General features: G+C 59.5%; 1 protein-coding gene across 5 annotated transcripts; it reads right to left on the bottom strand.

Moving 5' to 3' along the window:
• Nucleotides 1-1699: 1699 nt before the first annotated feature.
• Nucleotides 1700-27127, bottom strand: TLE3 (TLE family member 3, transcriptional corepressor). Of its 5 annotated transcripts, none has more exons than XM_084532306.1 (21): nt 26859-27127; nt 26187-26305; nt 25961-26061; nt 25710-25773; nt 25002-25046; nt 18169-18231; nt 17694-17798; nt 12721-12925; nt 11641-11657; nt 9612-9731; nt 9359-9409; nt 9112-9267; nt 8860-8992; nt 8509-8690; nt 7684-7760; nt 7262-7511; nt 6916-7163; nt 6556-6703; nt 5419-5569; nt 4943-5019; nt 1700-4798 (listed from the first exon to the last, which is right to left on the bottom strand). In XM_084532306.1, the coding sequence occupies exons 2-21, from the start codon at nt 26208-26210 to the stop codon at nt 4691-4693; spliced, it is 2325 nt and encodes a 774-aa protein (XP_084388432.1). In that variant the 5' UTR covers nt 26211-26305; nt 26859-27127; the 3' UTR covers nt 1700-4690. The 5 variants fall into 5 exon arrangements, with proteins under 5 accessions (XP_084388432.1, XP_084388435.1, XP_084388431.1 ...); XM_084532309.1 differs by having other exon boundaries at nt 12721-12922; nt 17724-17798; XM_084532305.1 differs by having other exon boundaries at nt 8494-8690; nt 26859-27126.
• Nucleotides 27128-27258: the final 131 nt, after the last annotated feature.

The raw sequence follows: 27258 nt of genomic DNA, 5'->3' as shown, positions 1-27258 counted from the left end.
TTTTCCACCGGGATTCAGTGAAGCACCAGTGCCTGAGAACAGAAAAACGATAAACATCTAAACGCAGCCACTCTGAGTAGTGTTTTATCTGTGCCATTTGAAGTGATGACACCCTTCAACCAGATAAACAAAGCAACGAGGAGGGGCATGTTGTTAGATGGAGTGTGTAACGAACAGAATACTCCCTGCCACATTACAGACAATGGTAATGCACAATCATTCATTATAACTCAATTACAGTAATTAAAACTGGTGGGATGCAGAGGCAGAACAGACGAAGGGAGTAGTGCCAACAGAATTTACACTCCGTGTCATCAGCTAGCGATAACAACAGCTGACGGTGTCCCAGAGCCTCCTCCTGCCATCTGTTCGGAGAAGCCGCCGCCGAGGGATGGCACGAGGCGCCGCAGCAGCGCACGGGGGTGCAGGGGGGGGGACACGGGGCTCTCGGCCCTGCCCGGCACCGCGTGCGCGACGCACGGCACCCGACGGCTGCAGGCGCAAAGTGTGCTCGCTGCGGGCACCCCGCTTTGTCCCCAGAGCTTCGGATGTGGTTGTGGGGAGAATGGAGGGGGCGCCCCATAACCTGGGGGGCGGAGAGGGTGGCTGCCCTCCTGGGGAGCCCAGCCTGAGGGTGGCTTCTTGGTGCCCGAGGTGGGCACGGTGCGGCACGGCGCAGTTTGGCACAGTTCGTCACAGCACGGCTTCCCTACACTGACACCAACGCCTGGTGCTGCCCTGTAGGGACCAGAGGGACAGCATGGGAAAAGCCACGTGGCCAAAAGGCTCCTTGGGGACAGCGTTCCCATGGGGTGGCACAAGAGCCACCACCAGCAGGGTTTCAGCCCGCTCCAGCAGCCCAGAGCCAGGGGGTGCGTCTGGTACCCCACTTATTTTCTTTATGATATTTTTCAAGGCAAGCTAACGACCTCTGCCCCAGCGCCTGGGCCTGAACGCTGCAATTTGCTAATTAGCGGTTACTCAAAGTGTAATTTCACCTGATGGCCGCCCCAGAAAACTGGGCTGGGGAGGAGGAGCGGTGCGGGCACGATGCGTGGGCTACCTCCAGAGGGTAGCGGCTGGGCTCAGCAGCTGAGGGACCAAACACCCCACGTGCCTCCGGTGTGGGAGCCCATCCTTGGGTGAGAGAGCTGCTGCGGTGCTCACAGAAGGCAATGGAAATGCCTTAATGGAAAGCAGGTAACACAACCCAACGGGTGCTGCGGGCTGGGGATGGATGCAGCGCACCTGCAGCATGGTGCAGGCAGCCCCGGGTGCCCCACTGCGATGCCCGTGGGATCCAGGAGCACGACAGCTGAGGTTTGCACCAGGGTCACAGCAGCCTCAGCCACTGAAAGCATTAAATGCCAAAAAAAAAAAGGTCTTAAGAATGTATAATAATGAAAAAAAAAAATAGTGCGCAGGGCTCAGAATACTTCAACTTCAAAGTCCACACACCCGGCGCCTGGCTGATAACGTAAATGGAAATCGGAGAGACTGTGCCTGGCTTCAACACCTTCTCCGTCAGCACTTTTGGAAAGGTTGCAGTCAAACCAAATTAACTGCAAAGGGCAACAGTTTGCTGGGAACTGCTGAGAGCCTCTCAGCCGCCCGAAGGGGCAGCACCTGGTGCCCCCAGGCCGGGGCAAACCCTTCCAGTGCCGTGCGCCGGGCTCTCCAAAACCTTACAACAAAGGAGTTCTTGCAATTTTTATCTTTTAATGGTCCCCTGTGCCAGCCCCTCATTCCATCCAGCTTAAAATCAGCTTTAAATGCACTCATCACCATTTACCGGCGTACATTATCGGAAAGCCCGGGCAGTTAGAGTGCTGCTCCTGCTTTTTATTTCTCCCTCGCAGCAGGCTCTGTCATGTTCAATACATCACGGGGCAGAGCCCTGCAGGACGCTGCGTGTGTCCTTGCTCAAGGAAAGCGCTTCGGCTGCCGGGGTGCCCGGGGTTGGCAGCAGAGGAATGCGGGACGTTGGCGTCGGGCAATTTCGGAGCACAGAGGAGCCCCCAGCCCCACGCGGCAGCGGTGGCATCGTCCCCAGGTGTCACCGAAGGAGAATCCCCATCAGGCTGCAGGCTCACGAAGGCAAAAACCAAGCAGCAGGTGACGGCTTCAGGCTCATTTTGAGAAGAAAAAAGCGAGGATTGGATCAGGCGAGCCTCGTGTCCCTCCAAGGAGGTGGGGATGCCCACGCAGGAGGCAGCAGAGCCCTGAGGGGCACGGCCACCCCACGCAGCATCCTGGGGGCATGGCAGCAACCAAAAGCATCCGCAGCCGGACGAGAGGAGTCGAGCACCAGGGCCGGAGTCCAGCCGCTCCCACGCAGCACGGTTCGTGGTCCCAGCCCACTTCCACGGGTGGTCGCATCCTGCAGCACCCCGAGGCTGCAGGGAGGGGTAGGACCCTCCTGGCAAGGGGGGGTTCTGCACTCCAGCCCCTCCATGCAGGAACAACAGCCTCTCACTGTGCTTGCTCACATTTAATACCAACTCAGTGCAGGTTTCCAGAGGTCAAATCGTTTATAGACACTTTGCCTTCATTTGAGCCTCATTACATTTATTTTTTTACTTTTTTTCTCCACCCCCCATTTTTTTTTTTTTTTTTACAAAAAAAAAAAAATAATAATAATTGTAGTTATTCCCAGCTGTACACATCCTGCTACATCCTTTGGTGTGAAGTTGAGCAGTCTGACTCGGCCGCCCTCCACCACGTGCAGTTCCTCGCTGGCGGGGGGCTTGCGGGGGAAGCGAAGCGCCGATGGCACGGGGCGAGCAGGCAGGAGGGGAGCCGGCGGTGCCCCCAGGGCAGGAGGCAGCTGCCATCCAGGTTTTCCAGAGCTATCGACCCTTTTCCTGATGTTGCAGACACGGGGATGCTCCCAGAGGCTGTACCAGGGCTGGGGGGACGCAAATGCCCCCACTGGGACCGTCCCCGCTGGTGCCCCACAGCATCACCAAGCCCAGGAGCGCAGGGGGCTGTTGGGAACGAGCTTTTCCAGGCTTTTCCAGTCCTTTTTCTCGACCAAACCACCCTCAGAGCCGCCTTCCTTAAATGCAGTTTTTAAGAGCTTTTTTCTCCTCCGTTCCTTGCCGGGTAATTAGCGCACGAGAGCAATCCCATCTCCTCCGGCCGGGCACAGCGAGCGCTAATGAGCCGCGCTCTGCCTGGGACATCTCCCTCGGTTTGGAACAGAAAAGGGCAAAAAATCTCAGAAACGCCATCCTGAAGGGGAAAAGACATATTTTCCAGGAAATCTCCTTTCCACCCCAAATCCTCTCCCCCCGAAGCGGCCGCGATGGCCGGAGGGAGGCGATGCTGGAGGCACATATCCAAAGCTCACGGCCCGCCCGTCCCCAGCGGGCAGCTCTCACCTCGACCCTACGCGGGCTGTGACCAGGTTAAAAATCAAAAAAATTAAACGATAATCCATTAAAAACGTAGTATAAAAATTCTCTTCCATATGCTACAATACAGGGTGAGCACTTCTGCTACACAAATACTTTTATTTCCCGTTATTTCTTTTTTTTTTTTTCTTTTTTTTTTCTTTTTTTTTTTTTTTTACCCTTTAGTACAAAATGCTGAAATGCAGGCCTGTGCGGGGATGGGTTTTGCTTCATCGGAACCTATATACCAGAAGACACAAGACCATATAGCCACAGGACCCTACCAAAGCCAGCCCCTTCCCCCCACCACACACAAACCCTACTTGTTAGTAAACTTTGCTTTAAAAAACTGTATTTTAAAGGTTATCAATTCTAATTCTTTACTTTCATTTGAATACAAAACACATAAGTTGCTATTATCTTTCGTGGCTCCCTGAGCTGAATTTACTATGCTTTCTTTGAAATCACTCCTCATTGCTTATGTCCGAAGACCAAGAAGGGCTCGAGCAGATGATTCCCGGATCACGGGCTTCCCCTTTTCTTCAAACATACGAGCACAAAAATCCATATAAAAACGTGATTGTTTTGCTGATGTCCCGTCAGTAGCTGAGGATCCGACCGACTTCACCGCAGTCCGTACAGCGTCCGAACACGACTAACACACCGAACAACGCACGTGTACGACAGTAGGAACAACTTTCACCAGTGGACATCTTTGCTCAGTCTGGTTACACGCTGCATGTCCAGGTCGCGTCCCAAACGGACGCTTCGGGGCTGGGGGGGGGGTAAGGAAAAAAAAAAAAATAAAAAAAAAAATTGCCACCACCAAAACCATCAGTGGAATACAATTACAGCAGACGAAAAATACACACCTAGTGTACCGGGAGGGGTCCCCCACCCTTCCAATGCTATTTACTAGTCCGGTTATTTACATTTTTCACAAGTCTTATGCAGGATGCACCAAAAAAAAAAAAAAAAAAAAAAAAAAAGAAGTCACAATAAAAAAATAAGTCCTGTATAGTGCCACCAAAGCGCAGACGGAAAGAACCAGAAAACCAAAAAAAAAAAAAAGGCAAAAAAAAAAAAAAAAGAAAAAAAAAACCCTAAAACCAAAACCAAAAGTCGTTTAGGGCTTCAATGTGTGCCATATTTGCAGACCTCCAAATAAATCCGTGTGTAATCCCGGGCCGCCCGTCGGTGGCCGAGCCCCCGGCCGCTGCCTCCGTGCGCCGAGCCCTGCCACCGCCCGGCTGCAGCACGGCGCGCGGCGCCGCCAGCCCCGCTCCGCTCCGCGGCTAGTAGATGACCTCGTAGACCGTGGCCTTCTTGTCACCAGAGCCTGTGACGATGTACTTGTCATCCGCTGAAATGTCGCAACTTAAGACAGACGAGGATTCCTTGGACTGGAAGGAGCAGGGCATGGGGAAAAAAAAACAGGAATCGGGTCAGCGTGGTGGCCCAATGATGCTGCACCGAACCTAGAAGCCCCTGGGATGGTCCAGGAGCTGCCCACCCCCCCGTGCCCTCCCCAAAAAGCACCCACGCACCTGGAAGATGCTCGCTCCGTAGGGCGTCCTCCATGCGTTGAGCAGGTTGTCCTTCCCCGTGCTCACGAACCATTTCCCTGCGGCCGGAGCAAACGGCATCAGCAGGGGCCAAGCTGCCCACCCCGGCACCAGAGCCGGGTGGACACCCCTCTCCCAGCCCCAACGGGTCATGCTCGGGAAAGGGTTTGGGAAAAATTGGAAAATGGGGAGTTTTTGGACGCCCACCCCGGCACTGCCACCCCCTGCGCACGCAGCCGGCCTGCGGCTCGCCCTCCCCGCGTTGTCGGGGCTCAGAACCACGACCAGGTGGAGCAGCAGGATTGTTTCATGGCAAAAACCCCACCAACACCCTCACGGGGACAAACCCTGCCCGCAGCCTCCGTGCTCAGCCCCCTCCCAGCACCAAAACCTCGTGCGCAGCCCCAGGGCTCCCCGGGGCACCCATGGGAGCGCAGCGCCCGCTGCCCCCCACTCACCGCAGTAGGCGAACTTGAGGGAGAGGACGCAGCTCTCGTGGAGGTGCAGCTGGTACTTGTCGGGCTTGGTGTGGTGCAGCACTTCCACGTTGCTGCTCTCCATGCCCACCGCCAGCCACTCGCCCGTGGGGCAGTACCCCAGCGAGAAGATCTGTGGGGCAGACGGGGGCTCTCAGCGGGGTTTGTGTCTCTCCAGCTTTTGCAGGAGATGCCATGGGGACAGCACCAGTTGTGCCGTGCCGCAGCTCCCCCAGTTCCACCCACCCCGCTCTGTTCTTTCTTTTTTCTGGTTGATTTTAACCTGGTTTTGCTCACAGAGCTGACTGCAAAGCCAGAGATTCAGAAGGGAAACGACCTGGCAAGCTGGAAGGGACGGAGCCCTGTCCTAAATCATCACCCATCCCAGAGCTGGAACGGGGCTTGGCAGAGCCGGGAGCTGCAGGAGGGGCCCTGCTGCGGGTCTGCACCAGGCACCCAGCAGCATCCTGCAGGGACAGCACTCCCGGTGCTGACATTTAGGACAAAAAGTGTCTATCTGGCATGTCCAGAGCAGAAAGGCTCAGCGTGGATGGCAGCACGGCTACATGAGCTGTGAGTTTTGGCTCCTAGGGTTTGGAGAAGCACAGACACATCAGGGGTCTGGAGCCATGCAAAAGCTCGGGGGGCCAGCCACATGGGATGGACACATTTGCTAAGGGGCTGTGAGGTCCCAGATGTTTTTTTTTTGGGTTGGTTTTTTTTTTTGGAAGAGGGCTCTGGGAGGTCTCCAGGGGCACACAGCTGCCCGTGCCCTGCTCCCACCCCACGCACCGGGCTCCTCCAGCACCCCGGTGCAAACACTGCTCTCCTTATGGCAGCCCAGTCTTGCACCAGGTGAAAAAGCAACAAGAGGGGCTAAAAATGAGAGCCAGGGGTGTCCCACAGCTCCCACTGCCTCAAATGCTCCTGCATTACACCCAAGGCACCCAGGACACGCAGGCACCAAGCGAGCCAGGGCTGTGCAGAGCACATGCCATGCAGGAACCGTCAACTTCTGGGGCCATCCGGAGCAGGCAGGCTCACTTTTCACGGACAGAAAACCCCTGCACGAGGGCTCCACGAGGCCAGGAGCTTCCCCTCCGTAGCCCAAGGGCTCACCTGGGAGGTGAAGTCGTGCTGCTGGAGCTGCCGCCCTTCCCGCAGGTCCCAGGAGCGCACGGTGTTGTCCAGCCCCCCCGTCCACAGCTTCGTACCGTCATGCGAGATGTCTATGCAGCTGGCACCGTCCGTGTGGCCTTGGAATTGCCTGGGAGAAAAAATTAAAAAAAAAAACAAATCTTGAAGGGGGAAGGCAGGGCACAACCCACGGAGGTCGCTCGCTTCAAGGGAGCTGGGGAAGCTGCGGGATGGGGGCATCACCGCGCGCACCAGCACCCGGGCTGCACCTCCAGGGCTGTCCCCGCACCGAGCAGGTGGGAAACCCACACGGGGAGCCCAGGGAAGGTGCCGGCCGCTCACCTGACGAGCGTCTGGTTGTGCAGGTCCCACACGGCGATGTTGCCGTCGCTGCAGCAGGAGAAGCAGACTTTGGCGTCGGGGCTGATGGCCAGCGCGTAGCAGGCGGGGGCGGAGGAGGTGAGCTCGGCTTTGATGCGGGGCGTGGGGGAGGCCAGGTCCCAGATGGTGAGCGTGCTGGCCTCCCCCCCCACGATCAGCGTGCGGCCGTCGGGGAGCAGCTTGCAGGAGCGGATGTAGTTATCCCTGTTCTGGGGGAGGCAGTGGGGGCACGGGGATGCCGTGAGCACGAGGCTGGGGGCACCGCGCAGCGCGCCGGCGGCACGGGGACGGCCCCCTGACCCCTTACCAGGCAGTCGAGCTGGGAAATGGGGCTTTTGCTGCCCGGCTGGCTGATATCCCAAATCTTTACGCAGCCCTTGCCGCCGGTGTAGACGTGCCGGGTGGGGTTGCTGATGGTGACGGCGCACACCACCTCCCCGTGGCTCAGCGTGTTGATCTGCCGGGCGTGCCGCGGGATGCCGGGGCCGGCCAGGGCGTCGTGGGGAAAAGGGACCGGCTGCATCTGCCCGTCGGCGCTGACGTGGAAGGAGTAGGCTCTGCAGAAAAAGGGGGGACACACGGGGGTCAGCCCCGGGAAATGGGAGTGCTGAAACGCAGCACGGCCTCGCTGGGGGCACCACCGAATTGGGGGCCACCCGCACTCGACCGCGGTCCTCCCCGTGGAGAAACCCCGCACCCAACCCCGCAGAAAACCCTAAAGGTGCTTACGGCTTCCCTCCGGGGATGGATGCCAGGCTGGTGGGCAGGCCGGGGGCTCGCATGGGTGGGTGAGGATCGAAGCCAACCTGTCGGGAGACAACGTGGTGAGGGGGGCACGAGCTGGACACGGTGCACGTCAGCCCCCCAGCCCCAGCCCTGTGCCCGGCACGTGGATGTGCAGCCCCGCAGCTCCCCGTTTGCCCACGATTGCTCAATAGCTGGTTGCGATTTTACCCCCCACGCCACCAAGAAAGGGGAAGGATTGGGGAGATAACCAAAGATTTCAGGCCCTCCAGGAGCAGCGTGGGGCTCGCTCGCCCTCCCCACACCGTTCCCAAGTCCCTGGGCTGGCAGCAGGGAAGCTGCGCCCCAGTGCTGCAGAAACCCCAAACCCTGCAGCAATGGCAGTGCTTTAGTTCTCGTTCTGACTGTGTTTGGGTTTTAAAAACACACGATGAGGCATTTAACAGTACTAATCACGGGATCAGAGAACATCCCCAGGTGGAAGGGACCCATAAGGATCATCGAGCCCAACTCCTGGCTCCACACAGGTCAACCCACGGGGGTCTGAATGAAGGGGAAGCTGGCTGTGCAGTGGTTTTCCCATGAACCCAGGCCAGGATACCCCAACGCAGAGGGATACCCAAAGGTGCACACCCCAAACCCCGTGCCCAGCACCCCTCGCCAGCAGCCAAATCAAACCACGGCCGGCGAGGATCACCCCCACTCCCCCACCCAACACAGGGGAGCCCCCAAACATCCCCAAACCCCTCCCGCGCCCACCGTGAGCGAAAAAAAGGAGCTAAAAGTGCTACGTACAGCTCCAAAGCTCACCATTGGCGACCGGCCGTAGGCGGCGGCGGCGGCGGCAGCGGCGCTCATCTGCGGGGGGATGTTGTGCAGGCCGGCGTAGGCGCCGGGGCTGGTGAGCGAGCCGTTCATCTCGTGGTGCCCCATCATGGCAAAGGGGGCCGCGTACGAGCCCGCGATGGAGATGGGCGTCCGCAGGGCTGAGGCTGTAGGGTCAGGGATGCGGTCAGGGGGACGCGGCGCAAAGGCTGCGCCACCCCCTGATCGTCCCCGTGGAGATCGTCCCCATGCAAAGCGCACGGGGCTCGTGCCGAGCTGGGGTGGGTCCCCGATAACCCTCACCCCGAAGCCCTGGGGAGCCCCGGGGGTACCCACCCAGAGGGTCCATGCCGCTCGGCTTGCCGGGCATCGGCCGCAGCCCTGGGGTGCTGCTCGTCCCCGGGGTGGGGGCGTCGTTCCTCGGCGTCGGAGTGTTCGACTTGAGGCCGGGCGTTGACGATTTGTCGTTCTGGATGGAGAAGGGACCCCAAAAAAAAACATATAGGGGATGAGGTTCAACCACCAGCACCCACGGGAGGGCATCCCCTGCTCGGGAAGCCCAGGCAGGGGACAGGGCACGGCACGTACGTGGCCCAGGTCCTTAGTCTTGGAGGAGGGAGTGCTGCTGGAGGAGGCGACCGAGGCCGGGCTGTTCGGTGCGTCCCCCTTCTTCAGCCCGCGGGCTTTGTCGATGCCGTTCTCCGGGGGGGAGTGGGCCGGGCTGACCCGGGGGGTGGCGGGGTCCTGCAGGATGGGAGAAAGCGCTCACACCCTGGCATCATCCCCTGGGCCCCCACCCCAGCACGCAGAGCTCCCGAAATGCTGCTCGGCTCACCTCGTTGGAGACGTCGACGACCAGGTCGTCGCTCTTGTCACCATCGCTGTCCTGGAACACAGCAGGAGTCAGCACCCCAAAACCCCAGAGAAGCCCCCGCAGAAAAACCCCAAACCCCCTCAGCAGCACCAGGCAGGGCGCATCCACCCCGCGTTCACCACGTTTTGCCCAAACCCAGCTTTCTTTTACCCAAAGCCCTGCCCGAACAAGCAGTGCCCGCCCCTGCTGGCACATCCCGTGCCGTGCCACTCACATATCGGCTCATGCTGTCCTTCTCCTCCGCTTTCCGCTTCTTGGAGTCGATGCTGTAGTCTGTGGAGCTCCGGTGCTTCTCGCTGGCTCTCAGGCTTTCCGAGGGCGACACGGAGTTATTCTGCAAAAAAATAAAACAAAACAGCAGGCACGGCTGAGTTACGAGCACAAAGACTCAGGGGCTTGGAGAGCAGCAGCCCAAAAGGCACAGCACCGAGCCCAGAACCCAGCCCCAGAGCCCAAAACCCCAGGGGCAGGCGAGCCCCCGGCATCGCCTCCAGCCCCACGTGGCTGCTCGTGGGCACCTGAGCCTGTTTGCCCCAAAAAAGCAGGGAGAAGGGAGGAGCTGCCTGGTGTTCTGAATGGAAAACCCTGCGAGGAAGCTGGGGAGGCTGCTGGTAAATAGGGACACCAAACCCCAGCCCTCGAGAGCTTGGGGTGGCAGCAGAGCCAGGACCTCGTCCCCGGGTTTTATTAGGGGAGCAAAGGGCAGAGCGGGGCCCGGCGGCTGGAGAGCTGCTTTATCTCAGCCACAGCAGCAGCCGAGCTCCACCAAGCCAAAGGGCATTCAAAAAACATTTGGAAAAACACCCGGCAACAGGAGCCTGGCGGCAGAGCCGAGCTCGCTGGGGTTTTGCGCAGGAGCCCCGGGCACATCCGAGGCCGTGGCCCCACCAGGGACCCCCCTCGCCCACCAGCTCGGGGCTGGGAGCAAAAAACGGGAACGGGGAAGCGGTGCCGGGGCTGGCAGAACCCCGGCAGCCCGGCCCCGGGGCGATGGGATTCAATTAGGTTCTGGGAGCCGCAGGAGCAATCGCCGTCACCGCGCGTCTGGTCGCGGAGCTCGCCACCCCTGCTAAGCAGAGCTGTTTCTAAGCCCCTCTGCCTGCCTTTCTTTTCCTTCTGAAAGGGAGAACTAAAGCAGTTCATGTTTCTCCTCGGTACCCAATAAGCAGCTTTGGATAACACCGGGGTCTTTCTTCTCAGGCAGTCATGCTGAAAAACCTCGGAGCTACCAGAGAATCATGTCAAGCATTTAGAGGCATCGATCCATTCAGCCTTCTGCTGGCGCGCTGCCAAGAAACTAAATATTTTTTATTGCTCAGGCAAGGCTAGGAAAATATGAATGACTAACTCTGATTATCGTGCGCATTAAACCTCCCCGGGGAATGCCCCGTGTTTTATTTTATAGATCGGGAACATTCCCATCTTTCACGGCCCCCTCCCCGCCCCTGCGAGCAGGCAGGTTAATGATGCCCGATTCCCCTCTCCCCCCCCCCCCATCTTAAATAGCACTTTTCTTCCCATCCGCCCTCGGCTCTCCAAGGGCCCCTCCGCAGCGAGGGGCCGGGGCCGTGCACGGATGGCAGGAAATCACTGCAAAGCCTCGGCTCAGCCGGGCTTTGTGCCGGCAGCTCGGCTGCGGGATGCGGGCAGCAGGCACCCGGGGTGGGGGGCGAGGGCTGAACGTCCCCCCTCCCCAACCTATTCGAGCCCCCCATCGTGCCACAAAGCAGCCCCTGGCCGTAGCGAGAGCCACGCCGCTGCCATTAAGGCAGGGCCAAAAAAAAAATAAATAATTAATTAAAAATAAATGAAATCAGTGCTGGAGGTGGCAGTTGCCCTCGAGCACGGTTCTTGAGCTGGTTAGTTAACTGCTTGACCTTCCGAGTCCTACTTAACACGGCGTAATAGCCCCAACCGGCCCGGCAGATTAGATGACCCAAGATAATAGGAGAGTGATCGGGAATAAAATAGCTTTCCTAATCGCTGAAGGATTTTTTTTTTTATCCGCGCTCGCTCGTGGGGGGTGCGCCGCAGCCCCGGGGGGGTCCGAGCCCAGCACAGTGATCACATCCCGTAACGGGGTGGGGATTTCGCTTTTTTTTTCCCTTTTCTCTTTCATAAGACCCATCAGAAAGGCATCCCCCGAGGTGACGCCCAGGAGGCTGCTTTTTCAAGCGGTAACTGGAGCAAAACCGCGCAGCCATCGGCACCAGGATGGAGAGGAAAGGGGGCGCGGGACTCACCGCGCTCGAGTCGCGCTCTTTTAGAGGCAGCCGGTGGCAGAGGCGAGGTCGCAGCCAAACAAAAAGAAGACACAAAAACAACAGCGGTTAGAATGAGGCTTAGAACAGGAACAACAAACCCAGGGGCTCCCCGCTGCAGTGCCCTGCCCGAGCTCAGCCCACGCCGGGCTCCGCTCGGCTTCACTCGCAAACCCATCTCCCTCCCTCGTGCCACCTCCTCCCCCCCTTCCCATTCTCATTTAGATGGCAAAATGCACAAAGCATCGAGGAAAGGCATCGAAAGGCCCAGGGAAGGGCATGGGGACGGGGTCCTGATAGCCAAGGTGACAAACCCGGCAGGGTCCGTGCGCGTTTACGCGGCCCCGTTTCCCCTGGCACCTCCCGGTAACTCGGAGCCGTGCAGGAAAATGAAGGGAACTGGGTAATTGCTACCAGGATCTGTCTCCTGCTGGTGTTCACGGGGAGACAAACACGTGTGGGAACCTCACAGTGATGGGGAAAAGATCACAGGTCCTGCGTGCTAACACAGCGCTGCAGGGAAAACCTGCACCGCTTTTGGTGTGCAGCGGAACCCGTGCGTTGTTTTTTCCTCCCCAAAAGAATGATTTATTGCTAATAAGAAAAAAACGTGCACGATAGTGAACATCACCGGTTTCCAGGCCATCACAGCCTCTGAGCAGAGCTCTGATGGTGATGGAGGAGGAAGAGGAGGAGGAGGAGGAGGAGGAGGAGGAGGAGGAGGGGTGCTCTGCCATCACTGCACAGCTCTGTGCCTGCAGGGCTCAGCCTCGAGGGCGAGCTCAGGGCCACGGGAGCGAATCCACCCAACAGGGCTCAACCCATCAGTGTCACCTCCCGGGTCGTTTGCCTTCCCTGTCCTAAACAGGCACAGAAAGGAGCAATCTGGAGCCAACCCCCCCACCCCATGACACCCCTCAAACCCCAGCAGGCTCTGACCCACCGGGCACCCCTGGGTGACCTGGAGGCAGCGCCGCCGCGCACGGGGGGTGCTCCGGCACCGTTTTGGGACCACCCCACAACCCCAAGCAGCAGAGGGACGAGGGGGGGTAGGGCTCTCACCTCTGTGGTCCAGGTCGTGGTGGTTCTTCTCGTCCTTGACGGCCAAATGTGCCTGGCTGCCCAGGGCGCCGAGCGCCAGCAGCCCCGAGCTGCTGCCGGTGACGGGCGGGATGCCGGGAGGCTGCAAGCCCGAGGGGTGCGGCGGCAGCTGGACCGGGGGCCCGTGGGCGGCGTGGGAGAGGTGCTGAGCCTGGAGCTGCTGCTGCTGCAATGAGACCACCAGTGAGCCGGGGAGGGAGGGGGCAGAGGGACGGGGGAGGCTTGGAGCCACCCCGTAGGATCCCCGAGGCGCGCGGCGCCGGGAGGTGAGGCCGGCTGCAAGGAGAAGCCCCGTTAGCAGGAGGGACCCCGAAAGAGAGGGACCCCGGGGGTGGTCCCAGCCACAGCACGGGATGCATCCTCGATGCGAGGTGAGCTGCATCGTCGCTGCAAGCTTGGTTTTGCTCTCCCCGACAGACAGAAGCAAAAGCATCAGCGCTACCCGCGCGGCAGGGAACGGCTCTGGCCGGAGCAGGGGCCGCTCAGCCAGACCACAGGGACAAAAGCAGAGCGCCCAGGGGATGCCCGAGCTGCAGGTGACCCTTTTTGCCACTCTGCAACCCTGCCGGCACCCATGGTGTGCCCGGGGACAGCTGAGCTGAGGCTCTGGGGAGGGGAAGGGACAGGAGGAGCCGCATCCCTCGCGCCTCTGGGTCAGATCCGAACCAGCCTGGAGAAAGCAGGCTGAGATCTGAGTTAGGGGGTTACTGCTCCAAGCCTGGCTCAGAGCACTCATTCCCAAGCACCAAATTTCATCTCCACAGCTCCTGCTCCACCTCCCCACACCGTGGACAGCAGCAGGCTGCCCAGGAGGCTCCCCGGCACCAGCATCTCCCACCCCTCCTGCTGCACCAACCCCAGGAACGAGGGGCTGGGGGGGACCAGCAGAGCCCCCGCCTCTCCCCTGCCAGCCTGTGCTGGCACCGGCCACATCTTGTCCCTCCCCAGTGCCACCAAACGTGGCACAAATGGTCGCTGAGGGGGCAAGCAGGGGGTGAGGGTCCTGTGGCACGGCGAGCAGACGCACCGCCAGCCTGCGCACCCCCACGGGCACCCTGATGGGGGCACAGAGTGGGCAGGGGTCCTCTGAGAAAGCTCTAAAGGGGTTTTGACCCCTGCATGAAGCCCAGGTGACAGCAGCAGGCAGGGGCTGTCCTGCATCCTGACACCAGGGCCCTGGGTGCACCACGATGCCCAGGCAGCACGGGGCTGCTGCCAGCACCATCACGGCCCCGTTTGGTTTAATCCACGGGAACAGGGCACAAACAGCACCCAGCAGCCCTCACAGCCCCGTATTTTGGGGCACAGCCCCAAGAATTCCTGGGGGAAGCAGCGCAGGGGCCGGGCAGAGCTCGGGGTGGGCAGCCCACGCCTGCCCGCCGCTCGCAGCTGGGCTGGGTTTCTAAACCCCATGCGAGGAGAGAGGGAAATCCCCACCCAGCACACGACCCGGGGTCAGATTGGAAAGTAAGCAGTCGCAGTTTCGGGCCGAGGAGACGAATTATCTCCAAATGCAGCTTCTTCCGGGCAGCGCAAAGGTCTCGGCTGTGGCAGGAGCCGAATCCAGAAGGCAATTAGGCACCCGCAGCGCCGGCAGGGAAAAGGCACGAATCGTTTCATCCTCAAAAGCAGGAGCTCCGGACTTCTGCTGGGCTGCTCCATCCATGGTGCAGGGAGGGGGAGGCATCCTCAAGCCCTCCAAAAGCTCACAGACGTCCTCAGTCCGGCACGCACGAGGCAGCGGCACAAGGAGCCCGCGCTGGCAGGACCAGGGGGCACCATGGCTCACGAGGGGGTCCCCAGCCCCACGGCTCTGCCAGCACCCCGATATCGATCCTTCCCATCTCCAAGTGAGAGGCACAGCGCCTGGCCTCGTAGGGAAATCAGTGAGCCCTTTCCAGTCCCAGCCCTGCATGATTTCCACCCGTTTCGGGCTGTGGGACCGCAGCGTTCCCCGGATGCTTTCCAGCCCCCAAATCCAACGCTTTCTCCTCGTCTCTCCACGGCGGGCAGAAGCGTGGTTTCGGGATGCTCCTCCAGCCAACTCCATGGGGCAGCAGCAGCCCTGCAGGCAGGGCAGGGAGCCCTGGGCACCCCGCTGCACGGGCAGACCCCGCACGGTGCTGATGGCGCAGCCTTGGCACAGCCCAGGGACACCAGGGACACAGCACAGCCCCTCCGAGCACCCAGGTGGGGCAGAGCGAGGCAGGCAGGACGGCTCAGCCCCCTGAGCCTCTCCCTCCAGTGGAGCAGAAAAACGCTGTTTTCTTCCTTTTTTTCTCTTTTTTCTTTTTTTTTTTTTTCAAGCTGCTGGCAAACACGTCCAGCCAACGCTTCGCTGAGCTGCGTGGGACCGGCCCCATGGGGTACGAGCCACTGGGCGAAGGGGTAGAAATGAGCACCAAGCCACGATGTCCCTCCACAGCTTAAAATAATGTTTAAGAGCCGTTTTCCTTCCCTTTGGCAGGCAGGAACCGGTGAGCAGGAGGCACCTCGGGAGCTCCCTCGCCGAAGGGACCGAAGGTGCCAAAGGGACGACGAGCCCAGGGTGCCCACGCTGCGCTCCCAGCTCCGTCCTTCCCGGCTGCTTTGCTCTGCCACATCCACACAGGTGAGCCCACGGAGCTGTGAGCACGCATCCCACCAGGAATCCCATATCCTGGAGGACCCCGCAGCAGGGGGGACCCTGCCCAGGTGTCCGCAGAGCAGGGGGCTGAAGCGGAGTGCAGCAAGGCCCCTCGCTTTGTGCCTGCTCTGCCAAAAAGCACCATCCCTCCCCACCTTCGTTCCTTCCCAAAAAAAAGGCAGTTTCCAAACCCCACATCACCAAGGGGTTCATTGCCAAGCAGCCCCATGGGTGAAGCTTCAAGCTGGGGGCTGACGGGGTGCAGGAGCTCTTCGGCCACCTCCACCACCCCAAAACCATCCCCGTAACCTCAGCCCCGAACTGGGCACCCACTGCTGGCCGTGCTGGGAGCACCCAGGGATTCAAACCGGGCACCCAGCACCAGGGAGCACCCGGGGATTCGGGCAGCTTCCCCGTGGCACCCTGCAGCCCTCCTGGGGCAGGGAGCAAGGGTGGGCACCGAGCACCGCTCAGCCCCGGGTCCCGGCCAAGCGAGAGGAGGCGGCGAGGGAGGCGCAGGCGCAGAGCCCTTTTCCTCCTGGGGTCTCCCGGCGTGTGCCAGACAAATATGGTTAAGATATGAAGAGGTTACGGTTTACGAGAAAGGCTGGCAAGGAATATCTTGTACGTAGAGTGTTTTTAATTGGATTATGTACATCATGCTTCATGCCTTTGTTAACCGATTTAATGGTTCACCACTTAAGTTCACCACTTGCGTTAAATTTAGTAAAGTAGTCTAATCATTTCCAGAGCTATAACCAAATCAAGGGCTCAATTTCACAGAAGCCTGAAGCAGAGGAACTGTGAGACAATGGCCTAGATGCATAAAATTAACAGTTCTTGACCTCAAAAGGGGCGAAAAAAGGTTTTAATGGTTTGGTGCATTTTTTGTGCCGGTCGGTTTTGTTTTGGGCACCTGCTGGCGCGGTTACAAACACAGCCACCTCCTCTGGCCGTGAGGCCCCGTGGGGACAGCAGAGCCACCCTGTCCCCGCTGTCCCCACCCTGTCCCTAGAGGAAACGGGGTGCGGGGGCCGTGCACACCCCACGGGCTGCTCTCTCCCACCCCAGAAGCACGGACACGCGCGAGTGACCCTCCCCACACCAAAACCCTACAACAACAAGGCGGTGCGGGGAGAAATTCTCTCTGGTGAAGGGTAAAAAGCTCTGGTTTTGGGGACGGGATGACCAAAGCCCCATGCCACGAGGTGCCTGCTCCCCAGGGACCCCGTGCAGCCCCGCGCTCTCCTCTGCCCGTACCTCCTGCCTCGTGCAGGTTCGTCAGGCAGAGCAATTAACTGGCTGGCTGCTTAATGGCGGGATGACACTCGCCTTAGCTCTGCTCCGAGGAAGCAATTACCTTGAAAATGGGGGTCACAGGCCCCGCTCGTTTACCTTAATTGAATTCCGATATCTGCCTCTAGCTGCCTGCCTCCTGGCTAGGGCTAGGAGCAGCGAAGCAGCGCCGAGCTCCCCCAGCCCCTGCCCGGCCCCGCAGCCGCCTGGGGCTGCCCGTTAAAAGGGAAAACCACGGACACGCTCTGCACGTTTCCCAGGACACGCAGGATGCAGCGAGAGCTCTGGGCTCCCCGTGCAGCAGCTGCTGCAAGAAGCTTTCTGCCCCTGCGTCCGTGCAGCAGCGGGAGAAGGAGAGCGGGTTAAATGCAGGCAGAGAGCTCCCTTGTACCATAAGGCAGAAGTGCAGACAGTTGCTTCAAAAAAAATAAATAAATCTTCTATAGAAAACCAAAAACAATGCTCCAAAAAATTAAATGTTCTCCAGAAAACCAAGAGCTAAACCCAAAAGAGCTCTCGGGCCAGGACACTGCTCGGGGACTGCGCTGCCCCGCGTAGGGGAGCTCCGACAGGAGCAGGTTTCCTGCAGGACCGAGACCTTTGCATCAATTAAAGAGACAATTAAAGTCGTTAAGCCTTAAAAACGCTCGACAGACCCCGGCCACACCGAAGCGGGTAAGTCAATGCATGGAACAACTCCGGCAAGCTTACAGCACATTTCACATCAACAGTACAGGCAGAGGCAAGCCTGGGCTCGGGGGGCTGGGGGGACCTGGGCCCTGCTCAGCTCCCTTCGGACACCCCCCAGCCTCGGGGACGAGCAGCATTTGGCTGGAGGGGGGGCTCCTGGTGCTGCCTGGTGCCGGGGGGGGAATTTGGCTGCGACCCCACCTCGCCCAGTGCCGGATCGGGGGGGGGCTGGGACAGCGCAAGCTGCCCTTCCCTAACGCCGCCCGAGCGCAGGATTGCCTCTGGTTATGGTAAATGATAGGAATAAAAGGGGTATACACACGGTGAGAGGCAGATTGGGAAGTCCACGTACCCCGATGATAGCATTCAACTCCGTCATTGTCACTTGCTTGGCACGTTCAACAGCCTGTGCAACTTGCTGTTGGTGCTGCGGGGACAGAGGCTGGGTCAGAGCAGGACACGTGGCACCAGGACAGGTCCCCCCCATGCCCCAGGGCCACCCTGATCCCCTCCCCTTTTCATTTTTTTTATTATTGTTTTTAATTTTTTTTACACTTTTCCCTGCCCATGACAGGCAAGGGGCTGGTTTTGCATCACCAGCTCAGTCTGGGCACAGCAGAGCCCACGAAGCCTCTCCCGGGGTCCCCCCCTCTTCCCCACCAAAGGTTTTACAGCACCCACGGGGGACTGAGCCCCGCTTCCCTCAAACCAACCCCAGCCCCCCAAAAAGCTGCTCTGGTGGGGGAAGGTTCCCTGGGGAAGCACAGCCCCCACCCGGGGCACGGAAACGTCCTTACCTCTTGTGACAGAAAAGGCATGATCTGCGCTAAAATTGTATTCAGCCTTTTAGCAATTTCTGTCTGAAAAAAGGGAAGAAGAAAAGGCACGGGTTAGCACGAAGCTGCCTCCTGCAGACTGCGCCGGGCTTCCCAGCAGCAGCAGCAGAGATTTGCATCCCCTCCCATCCCCTCCCCGCGGCGCAGGAGGAAGCAGCTCCCCAAGAGCACAGCAAAAGCGCACGGGGCGCACCGTGCCCGCAGCACGGGGCAGGGGCTGCTCCCCCCTTCTGGCATCTCAGCCCCACTCCTCTCATGGGACCGTGCAGCACAAAGCCAGACCAGGCAGCTTCACGACTCCTGAAGCTGGAATGAAGATGGTGAAGGTCCGAGTGGATGCAGTGCCCGGGTGCTGGCACCGCTCTGGCCCCGCGCTGGGTGCGGCACGGCGCACCCAAGGGACACACGGGTGGCAGCCCGGCCCCACCGCCCATTTTCCAGGGCTGTGTTCTGCCAGAAACCTCTGCAAACACAGAGGCAGAGGCCACCCCAAGCACCAAGCAGCTAGCTAACAGTGACCTTGGCCGGTGCCACGTGTGGCCGATGGTTTCCTCCGATCCCAGCTGCATCGGGCTCCTTCCCCACCCCGAGCGCAGCCGCTGGGGTTACTGCTGCCATCCTTACGTCACACCCCAGATATTCAACCCGTAACCATCCCCACCTGTCAGCCTGACCACATTATTTAGGAGTTTAATAATAACAGCCTAGGCTGTCAAACTGTGGTTTCTGCGACGTCTCCATTAGCCGGGAATAACGTTTTCCTTGAGCACAAACCCCGCCGCGCGTTCCAGGCGAGTCAGCAGTTTGCATCTCAGCCCCCAGTGCTGGGAGCCACCGCCGTGCCCGCACCGAGCGCCCCGGGGATGCTCCCACCCCGCAGGGTGAAGGCAGCCAAGCTGTGGATAAAGGCTTGTAGGGGGGCCTCATCCTCTCCAGGGCACCTCCACACGGGAATCCGGTGCCCGGCACAGCCCGAGCTGTGCAGGAGCAGGGGATGGATGGGGAGCTGTGGCCGGTCCGGGGCAGAGCATGCCCCAGATCCCAAGAGTTAACGCCGGCCGCTTTGCTGGCCGCAGCAGCTGTTAAAACAGCTTCTGGTCCAACTCAAACAATTCCTGAGCAGCCGTAAGGCTTCAGCGCCGCAACAATGGTCAGAGCGGAGCCCTGGAGCGCAACCAAACGCCGAGGAATTCCTCCCGACAGCCCCGAGCGGTTACCAGTAAGGCAGAAGCGATTACCTGGTCTCGCTCCCATCGGCCAGCACCAGCTCAGAGCCCCCCCGCGTGCTCCCCAGAGCCCCCCGCTGCAGCCCCAGCCCCTGCGGGTGCCACACGGAGAGGGGCTCGCCCCCACCTGCTCCCCAAAGGCTGCAGTAAAAGCGAGAAATCCAAACTGATCGTTTACAGGGGAGGAGAAAAAAAAAAAAACACAGCAGAAACTCAACGCTGCTCTGAGGGACGGAGCAGAGGCAGGGGAACAACCAACGGGAAAACCAAGGGGCAGCAATGTGCAAGGAGGACCCCAAACCCTCCAAATAAACCCTCAGAAACACCCAGCAGCGAGGCAGCACCTGCAGCGGGCACCGTGCGCTCCGACTTCAAAGCGCCGGCGGTATTTCTGGACGCCGGCTTTTCAGAAAGCATCGTGGCGATCAGATGACACCTGATGCTTTTATTAGCCCTTTCAGAGGTCATGGGAATCGGCTGGTGCTGCATTTCAAGCAGGAGGCATCTCCCAGCTCCTGCCTTGGCGACTCAGGTGCATTAGCCGCAGCTGGGCGAGCGCCGCGGCCGCCAGGAGCGTAATGGACCTGAAAGCAAGGACGCAAGGCTCGCCTCGTGCTCGGTGCACTTAGGGTGCTCCTTCCTTCCAGCAGGAGCCTCTCAGTGCCTGCACCTCCCAGGCAGCAGCACCTCTGTCCTCACGCCAAATCCACGAGGAATTAAGCCAGAAAAACCCCGCCGAGCCCCGCATGGGGCTGATCCGGAGCAGCAGTGCCACGGGAAAGCACCCCGGGGCTGCACCGCCCGCTGCTCAGCCATAGGGAAAGCTCTCCCAAGGCCTTTTTGGCATTGACAGATCGATTAGACTCTATATAAACTGCAGCCCCATTAAATATTTATTCCTTCTGATGAAGCCGATTGGATTCTGGATGCCACGAGCGCTCGGTGCATGGCTCCTCCAGCGCGATCGCTCTCCGTGAGCAGATGCGTGGGCTCCTTTCTGCTGGCTCCTGGCAGGTTCCAGAACAAATTCAGCCCTAATTTGAATGGAGAACCACAGTGCCAGCAAGAGCAGCCCCTCGGGCTGAGTGTCGGGCAGGTCGTTTAGGTGCAGAGGGAAGAATCCTGCACCCCAACAGGCTGCGGGGAGCCCAGGGAGAAGCAAGCTGCTGCTGGGTCTTCCCTGGGCGCTGCCGAGCACTAACACCACCCAGACACACAAAATGCACCAAGAACAGCCATTCAAGTCCGATTTCGCCCAAATTTCCAACAAAGACTTGAAGAAAAGCTTCATCCCCTACAAAAAAAGACCTCCCACGTTCAGCAAGCAAGAATACATTAATGTCCGAAACGCTACAACCGCCACAGTTCCCGTTAGCAGGAGACTCGATAATCCTTAAATATTTGTTCACTTCAATTTTTCCCCTTCCCCAGCACATTAAACTCCAGTTGTCCCCGTTAGAAGTTTAATTGGCAGCACAAAGGGATGCTCTGGGGCTGCGGGATCAGGGCAGGGCTCCATACCCGACACCTTCCCCGTTCGTCGTGCCCTGCGGAGCCCCCCCCAGCCCCAACGGGCAGCTCCAGCCATGAAAAATCCCTATTTGTGGCACGGGGTTGCCATGGCGATGGCTGGCCCCGCATCCCCGTGTGCTTTGTCCACAGCAGAGGATGGAGAGCCAGGAGCCGTGCGGGATGCTGGCAGCACCGACACCCACCGGAGCCCCCCGAGGGATGCTCAGCCCCAGCAGGGATGCCCACAGCAGGTAAAAAGGGCGAGGAGAACCCAAAATCCCCACTAATCCCGCTCTGCCCTCAGCCCCTCCGGGGATCCGACCTGCTGCTGCACCAGAAATGCTTCCGGCTCAGCGTTTCGTGAGCATTTTTTGTGATTTATCTGATTTTTTTTTATTAGACATCTGCAGTGCCTGCATCACCCCCAGCACCCTGCTGAACCCCAACCCTCCCCGGCGTGCCGACTTAATCAGGTGGGACAACACCAGAGAGGAAGCACCAAGCACGAGGCAGCCCCAACCATCCATCCCCTCCACAAAACACCCCACAACAGCTTTAAGAGCCCCTCGGTGAGCCCCCAGCCCCCCGGCTCACAGGGCGAGGAGCCCCCCGGAGCCCCCCGGCCATGCCCCAGCTCCGCACCCGGCTCTGCCCCAGCCCGGTGTGGGAGGAGGACGAGGAGTAAATCACACCAGCCGTGAAGCACCAGAAGCGTTTGTTGAAGCCAGGATATTGTCTCTTTAAGCACATGAAAATCAGGCCCTTGAGCAGTGTGGTTCTCACTCCGGCACACAATTATGGGTACTTTCAGCTGTCTACCACTATTTCAAGTGCTCTCTCCAACCGGGCTGTCAATGGCATGTTGAAAGCTATTTGTGGCTGCTATCGTTATTAGCAAAGTGGAGAGCTTCGCTGATGAGAATTAAATTCGGGGAGGGGGCGCCGAGGGGCGGGCGCCCCCCCCCTCATTACAGCATTGCCAGAGGCCGGGCTGGGGGGGGGGCAGAGCCCAGCCGGGGGCACCCGCAGCTCCAGCGGGCTGGCACGGGCTCACTCCTACCTTGGGAGCCCTGAAAGCATCACCCTAGCAAATTACTTGGCTTCCGAAGTATTTAGCAAATTATTACCTGGCACTCCTCGCTAACGAGCATGACAGAAAGTATATTGTGTTCTTGGAATATTCTAGAAAAGGGGGGGAAAAAAAAATAAAAAAAATAAAAAAAAAAAGTAAGCCTCTCTTCCCAGGGAAGTGTCAGGAGGGTTTAGGTTTGTTCCAAAGCATTAAGTGTTTAAGCACGAAAACAAGAAGTGCTTATGTGGAGAGTTCTCAGCCATAAAAAAAAAAATACAAAAATAAAAAAAAACAACCACACAGCACAAAGGTTCCCCCTCGGAGGTGTCCTGTTTCCCAACGCAAAATTAGTTTTTCTTTTGGAATCGTTGCTCCCTCGGATGGCGTCTGGCGATTATCTGCCCAGATCTGAACAAAAACAATGCCGAAACAACACGGGAAAGAAGGGCTCTTTGTGAAAATCAATTAACCTTAAAAAGAGTTTCGCCGGGGTTTAGGAAGGGAAGCCCTGAGCAGCCCCGCGCCGGGGAAGCCGAGCGGGGTAACAGAGCGCTGCATTCACCGCCAGGCCGATGTAAGGAGCGATTGACTGCCTGACATGCAACAAAGTGGGTAGTCACTTCCTAAATATTTCCTTGCATATGGACTTGTTTATGAAACTGCATTTTTTTCTTAACGAGAAACAAAACGAGAAGAAAGGGGGGGGGGGGGGGGAAACACGACACAAAACGCGCACCCGGGCGCATATGCACGCGCTTAATATTCAGCGCAGAAGAGATAATCTGTTATATAAGCCCACAGCCAGACAATCCCCTTTTGCTTAAAGATGAAGTATCCATCAATGTTTGTCTCAAGCAGATGTAATCACAAGCAGTCAAGTCTGGAGGGCAGGACACCGCATGAATAATTCAGGCACTTCAGCCTCCTTGATTGTGCGCGGATAAACACGAGGCAACCGCCCAACAGGTCAGCCCCTAACTTCCTTGCTCGGACCCAACACGGCCACGCCGGGCTCTGGTGGGCACGGGGCTACCCAACTTGGGCATGGGGCTACCCAGGAGGGGCTCAGCACCCCGGGTCCTGGCTCCATCCCCAGCCCCGTGCCCGTTCCCACCCCGTTTTGGCCTGGAAGCGCGCTGGGCTCGCCGCGGTGTTTTCCTCCGGCACCACGCACGCCGCTGTCAATTGAAGCAGGAGGCAGCTTCGCCTCCCCAAACTTCTCACCCAACAAGCACGAGGCACGCAGTGTATGGCACCAGGAGCAACGCAGGCTGGGGGCACCCCGGGAATGCTCGCCTGCTGCGATTCACCCCCAGAGGAGCCCCCGGCACGTCTCGGGGTCCCCAGCACCGGGGTGCTGACACCAGCCCTCGCTGCCCTCCTGCAGCATCCAGGTGGGAGGTGGTGAGGGCAACCCCCTGCCTCCCTGCCAAAAAGCACCCATGGGTGCAGCAGGGCTCCTCTGTGAACTCCAAAACTGCCCCAGACCTGAGGCCAACGGGGAAGGCACGATGCACGGGGACACATCATGGCACAGAAGGAGCCGAGCATCCCACCAACACACCACCAAGCCAAGGCCAGCGGCCGGCCCCCATCCAGCAGCACAGCCCCTCCTGGAGCAGGGCTCTGCAGGCAGCCATCCCCGGTGCAACATCTCAGAGAACAGCAACTGCTTTCCTAAGCTCCCATCAGCAGAAACAGCGACATTTCGACACCTGCATGGGGCCAAACCATCACAGCACCAGAGACCAGGAGACAAAACGTGCTGCCTCCCCACAGCAAGGCTGGCAGAGAGCTCCCAGGGCAGCGGGCACCAGCCCTGCACGCGGGGGCATCCCGGGCCACACCACCACCGAAGGCACCCGAGGCAAAGCAGCCTCACACAGACACCTCTGGCCGGGCAGAAGCGACAGAGAAAAGGGAGTTGGGATAATCTGCATGGAAGAAGACATTAAAAAAAAAAAGAAAAACCAACACCCAAGAACAACAACCAAAAACCCAAGCCAAACAAAAGCACAACAAAAAGCCCTGACGGCTAAGCAGTAATTATTTGTGCTACTCTGTGACTACACACCAAAAAGCCGAAGGGAACCGTGTGTGAAGGAGAGGCAGACTCCCAGACACGCTGCTTTGAATTTAATCATCTGCTAACGACACTTCCATAGGCAGGACTGCGATGCTGCTATTAAGCAAAACCACTTTGGAGCTGAACGGGGCTGATCTGCGAGTTGCAAAGTTGATGTCAACTTGTATCTGCCTTCAGTTCTTAATTAGAACTACTTCTAAAACCAGTAAGCAGCAGCAGCACAAATAATCAGGTCTAATCTCAATAATAACTTTATTCCTTTAAGTTTTACCATCATGTGCCCAGCCTTTAGGCTCTTTAACTGTAATCTTATCAAGGTAGCACACCGCATTCTGCTCCGGCCTTCTATATTTTTCCTTCGGGCAAGTTACATATTAGAGGAGACCCAAAGGGAAAAAAAAAAAAAAAAAAAAAAAAAAGCACCAAACATTGCTTCATTTTTCCAGATGCAAAGACAAACCCGTGCCATTGAGCAACACACCAGCAGCTATCGGTATCCCGAAGATAATTCCCTGCAAGTCTCACGCCACGGCGCCGCGAGGGTCGGGGTTTGACCTCAGAGCGGGGCGCTTTGCGCCAACAAGCCGGAGGGGAAGGCTCCAGGTTATCCCCATTTTATCCCCATTTTTCCAAGCACCGGGAACCCACCACGCCGGGCACACACCTCCTGGCACCCCACACAAACAGATTTCCAAAATCTGAGTTTTTCCCCGAGCGCACACACCAAATCTGCTCCGCCAAACGGGGCTGCCGGGCCCCGAGGCTCCCCTGGAGCCACCTCCCCGACTCTGCCCTCGCCCCCCCTCACTGCTCAGGGTCTAATTCCCCCCCCAAACACGTTGAGAAAAGGGCAAGAGGAGAGCCCCCCTCCCCACCTCCCCCCCTCCCCATTACTCACCTGTTTGTGCATTTCAATATTCAAACCGTACGACATCTCATAGTACTGGGGGAGGGAGAGAAAACGCACACACACACCAAAAAAAAAAAAAAAAAAAAAAAAAAAAAAGAGAAAAAGGAGCCAAGGTGAATTTGAATTCATTTACCAGGAGGCGTTTGCATAAGGTCATTACCAGAAAGCATCCTGGTCGGGGCCGTGCTGGCAGCCGAGGAAATGACACCTTACAGCCAGCAGATGTTTCTGGCTCGCCCTGGCAGCAGCTCGCCCGGGGACACCCCGCGGCCCTCCCGTGTCCCCCCCCCCCAGGGCACGAAGCGGCTCAAACCCAGGGGTCGGGGGCTGGAGGGCTCCGGGGGGGGTTGGCAGCCCCCAGCCGGCCCGGGGGGGCACGCAGAGGGCTGGGCTGGACCGGACCCGGGGGCAGCACCGGGGGTCCGGGGGGTACCGGAGGGGGGGTCCCGGTGTTCCCACGCCCCCCCCCATCCCCCCCCAGCGATTAGGATCCTGCGGTTGGGAGCCTGGGGGGGGGCTCAGCGCTGCCACCCCGAGCCTGGGCTACCGCAGGGCGGGACAGGGGGGGGGACGACACACGATGGCGACCCCCCCCTCCTTATTTCTCCCTTTTCTTTTCCACCCCTCCCTCGGCCGGGGGCTCGTCGGCGGGGCCGCCCCCCCTCCACCCCCCTACCCCCCCCGCCCGCCGCTCACCATCACGTAATGGCGCTGCATCTCCGTCTTCTCGTTCGCCAGCTTGTCGTACTCCACTTTCAGGCTGGGGGGGGGGGGGAAGCAAAGCACAACCGGGTGTGTGTGCGTGTTGGGGGGGGGCCGTCAGCCACCAGCCACCACGGGGCGCAGCTCGCCACGGCACCCCCCCCCTCCCCCTTTATTTATTTTTTTTTATTTTTTTTTTATTTTTTTTTTTAAGGTGTCCCCCCCCCCCCCTTCCCAAGGCTCACCTGTGGTACTGGGCTTGCAGGAACTGGAACTCGTCCTTGATCCGGTCGCACGATTCGGCCACGGTGAATTTAAAGCCCGGCTGGCCCGGCTGGTGCGGAGCCTGCGGGGAGGGAGAGCGGGGGGGGGGGGGGGGGACGCTCAGCGGCTTGTGGAGGGGTGGAGGGGGGGGGGGGGAAAGGGAATTAGGGGAAGCTCAGCAAAGGGAAGGGGGGGTCCGGGACTCACCGGGTGCCGGCCCTGGGGGTACATGGCCGGGCTGGGGCGCGGTCACTGGAGCCAGCCGCGGCGATCGCGACGTGCGCTGCTGCCCGCCGGCCACGGAGCGCTCCCGGAGAGGCCGAGAACTGGAACAAAGAGACGAGAGGAAAGTCCGTGCGGGGGGCGGAGGAGGCGAGGAAGGAGGGGGGGGGAGAGAGAGAGAGAGAGAGAGAGAGAGAGAGAGAGAGAAAACGGGAGGGGTGAGGAGGAGAAAAGGAGGGTGGTGGTGGGGGGGGGGGAAAAGAAAAGCAGCGGGGCCCGGCCAGCCCCGCTCGCCCCCCGGCGCAGGCTCCGCACCGCGCGGCTCGGCCGGGGAAGGCGCTGCGCACCCGCGGAGCCCGGCCAGCCCCGCTGCTGCCGCCGCCGCCCGAGCCGCCGGGCTTTAACCCCCCCCCCCCCCCCATTCCCTCCTCCAAGAGCGAAACCAGGAAAAAAAAAAAATTAAAAATAAAAAAAAAAAAAATCAGCCAAAAAAAAGGTAATAATAATAATAATAATAAAAAAAAAATCAAAACAAAGCGGCGAGGAAGGAGCCCCCGAGGTAGTCCTGGGCGAGAAAGGGGGGGAAGCAAAGCCAGGAACTAACGGCGGAGCACGACGGCCATGGAGGAGAGGAGGAGGAGGGGGAGAAGGCCGTACACATCCGAGCGATCCGGCACCGGCCGCTCCGCTCCGCTCCGCTCCTCCTCCGCTCTCGGTTCAGCTCCGGAACGGCGGCGGCGGCGGCTCCGGGGCTCCTCGGGCCATGCTGGGCTTGGGGGGGGGGAGAGGGGCCAAGAAGAGATCCGGGGGGTCGGGGTCGCGGCGGGGTCGCGGTGTCTGGGGGCGCTCCCGGGGCCGGGGCCGGGGCCGGGTCCCGCCGCTCGGTGCCGCCGCCGCGCGCGGACTGGGGCAGCCCCGGAGCACGCGGCCCGCGCCGCCGCCACCGGAGCGCGCCCGCCGCTGGGCGGGGCCGCAGCCCGGGCGGCCTCGGAGCGCAGGCGGCCAATGGCAGCGCGGAGAACCCACGTGGGGGCGGAGGGAGAGGCCGCTGATTGGG

The sequence above is a fragment of the Aythya ferina genome (assembly GCF_964211825.1).
Source record: "Aythya ferina genome assembly, chromosome: 11".
Taxonomy (NCBI): Eukaryota; Metazoa; Chordata; class Aves; order Anseriformes; family Anatidae; genus Aythya; species Aythya ferina.
Note: the sequence above shows the minus strand (reverse complement) of the source record. Positions and strands in the feature narration are given on the sequence as shown.

Excerpts from the sequence above, each read along its gene's own strand:
- TLE3 (XM_084532305.1), bottom strand. The coding sequence starts at position 26,210 with ATGTACCCCCAGGGCCGGCACCCG. Across the intron at positions 5,020-5,418 it reads CCTCAAGTTCGCCTACTGCG|GGAAATGGTTCGTGAGCACG; the intron begins GTGAGTGGGGGG and ends CTCCGGCCGCAG. Across the intron at positions 4,799-4,942 it reads ACGGAGCGAGCATCTTCCAG|TCCAAGGAATCCTCGTCTGT; the intron begins GTGCGTGGGTGC and ends TGCTCCTTCCAG.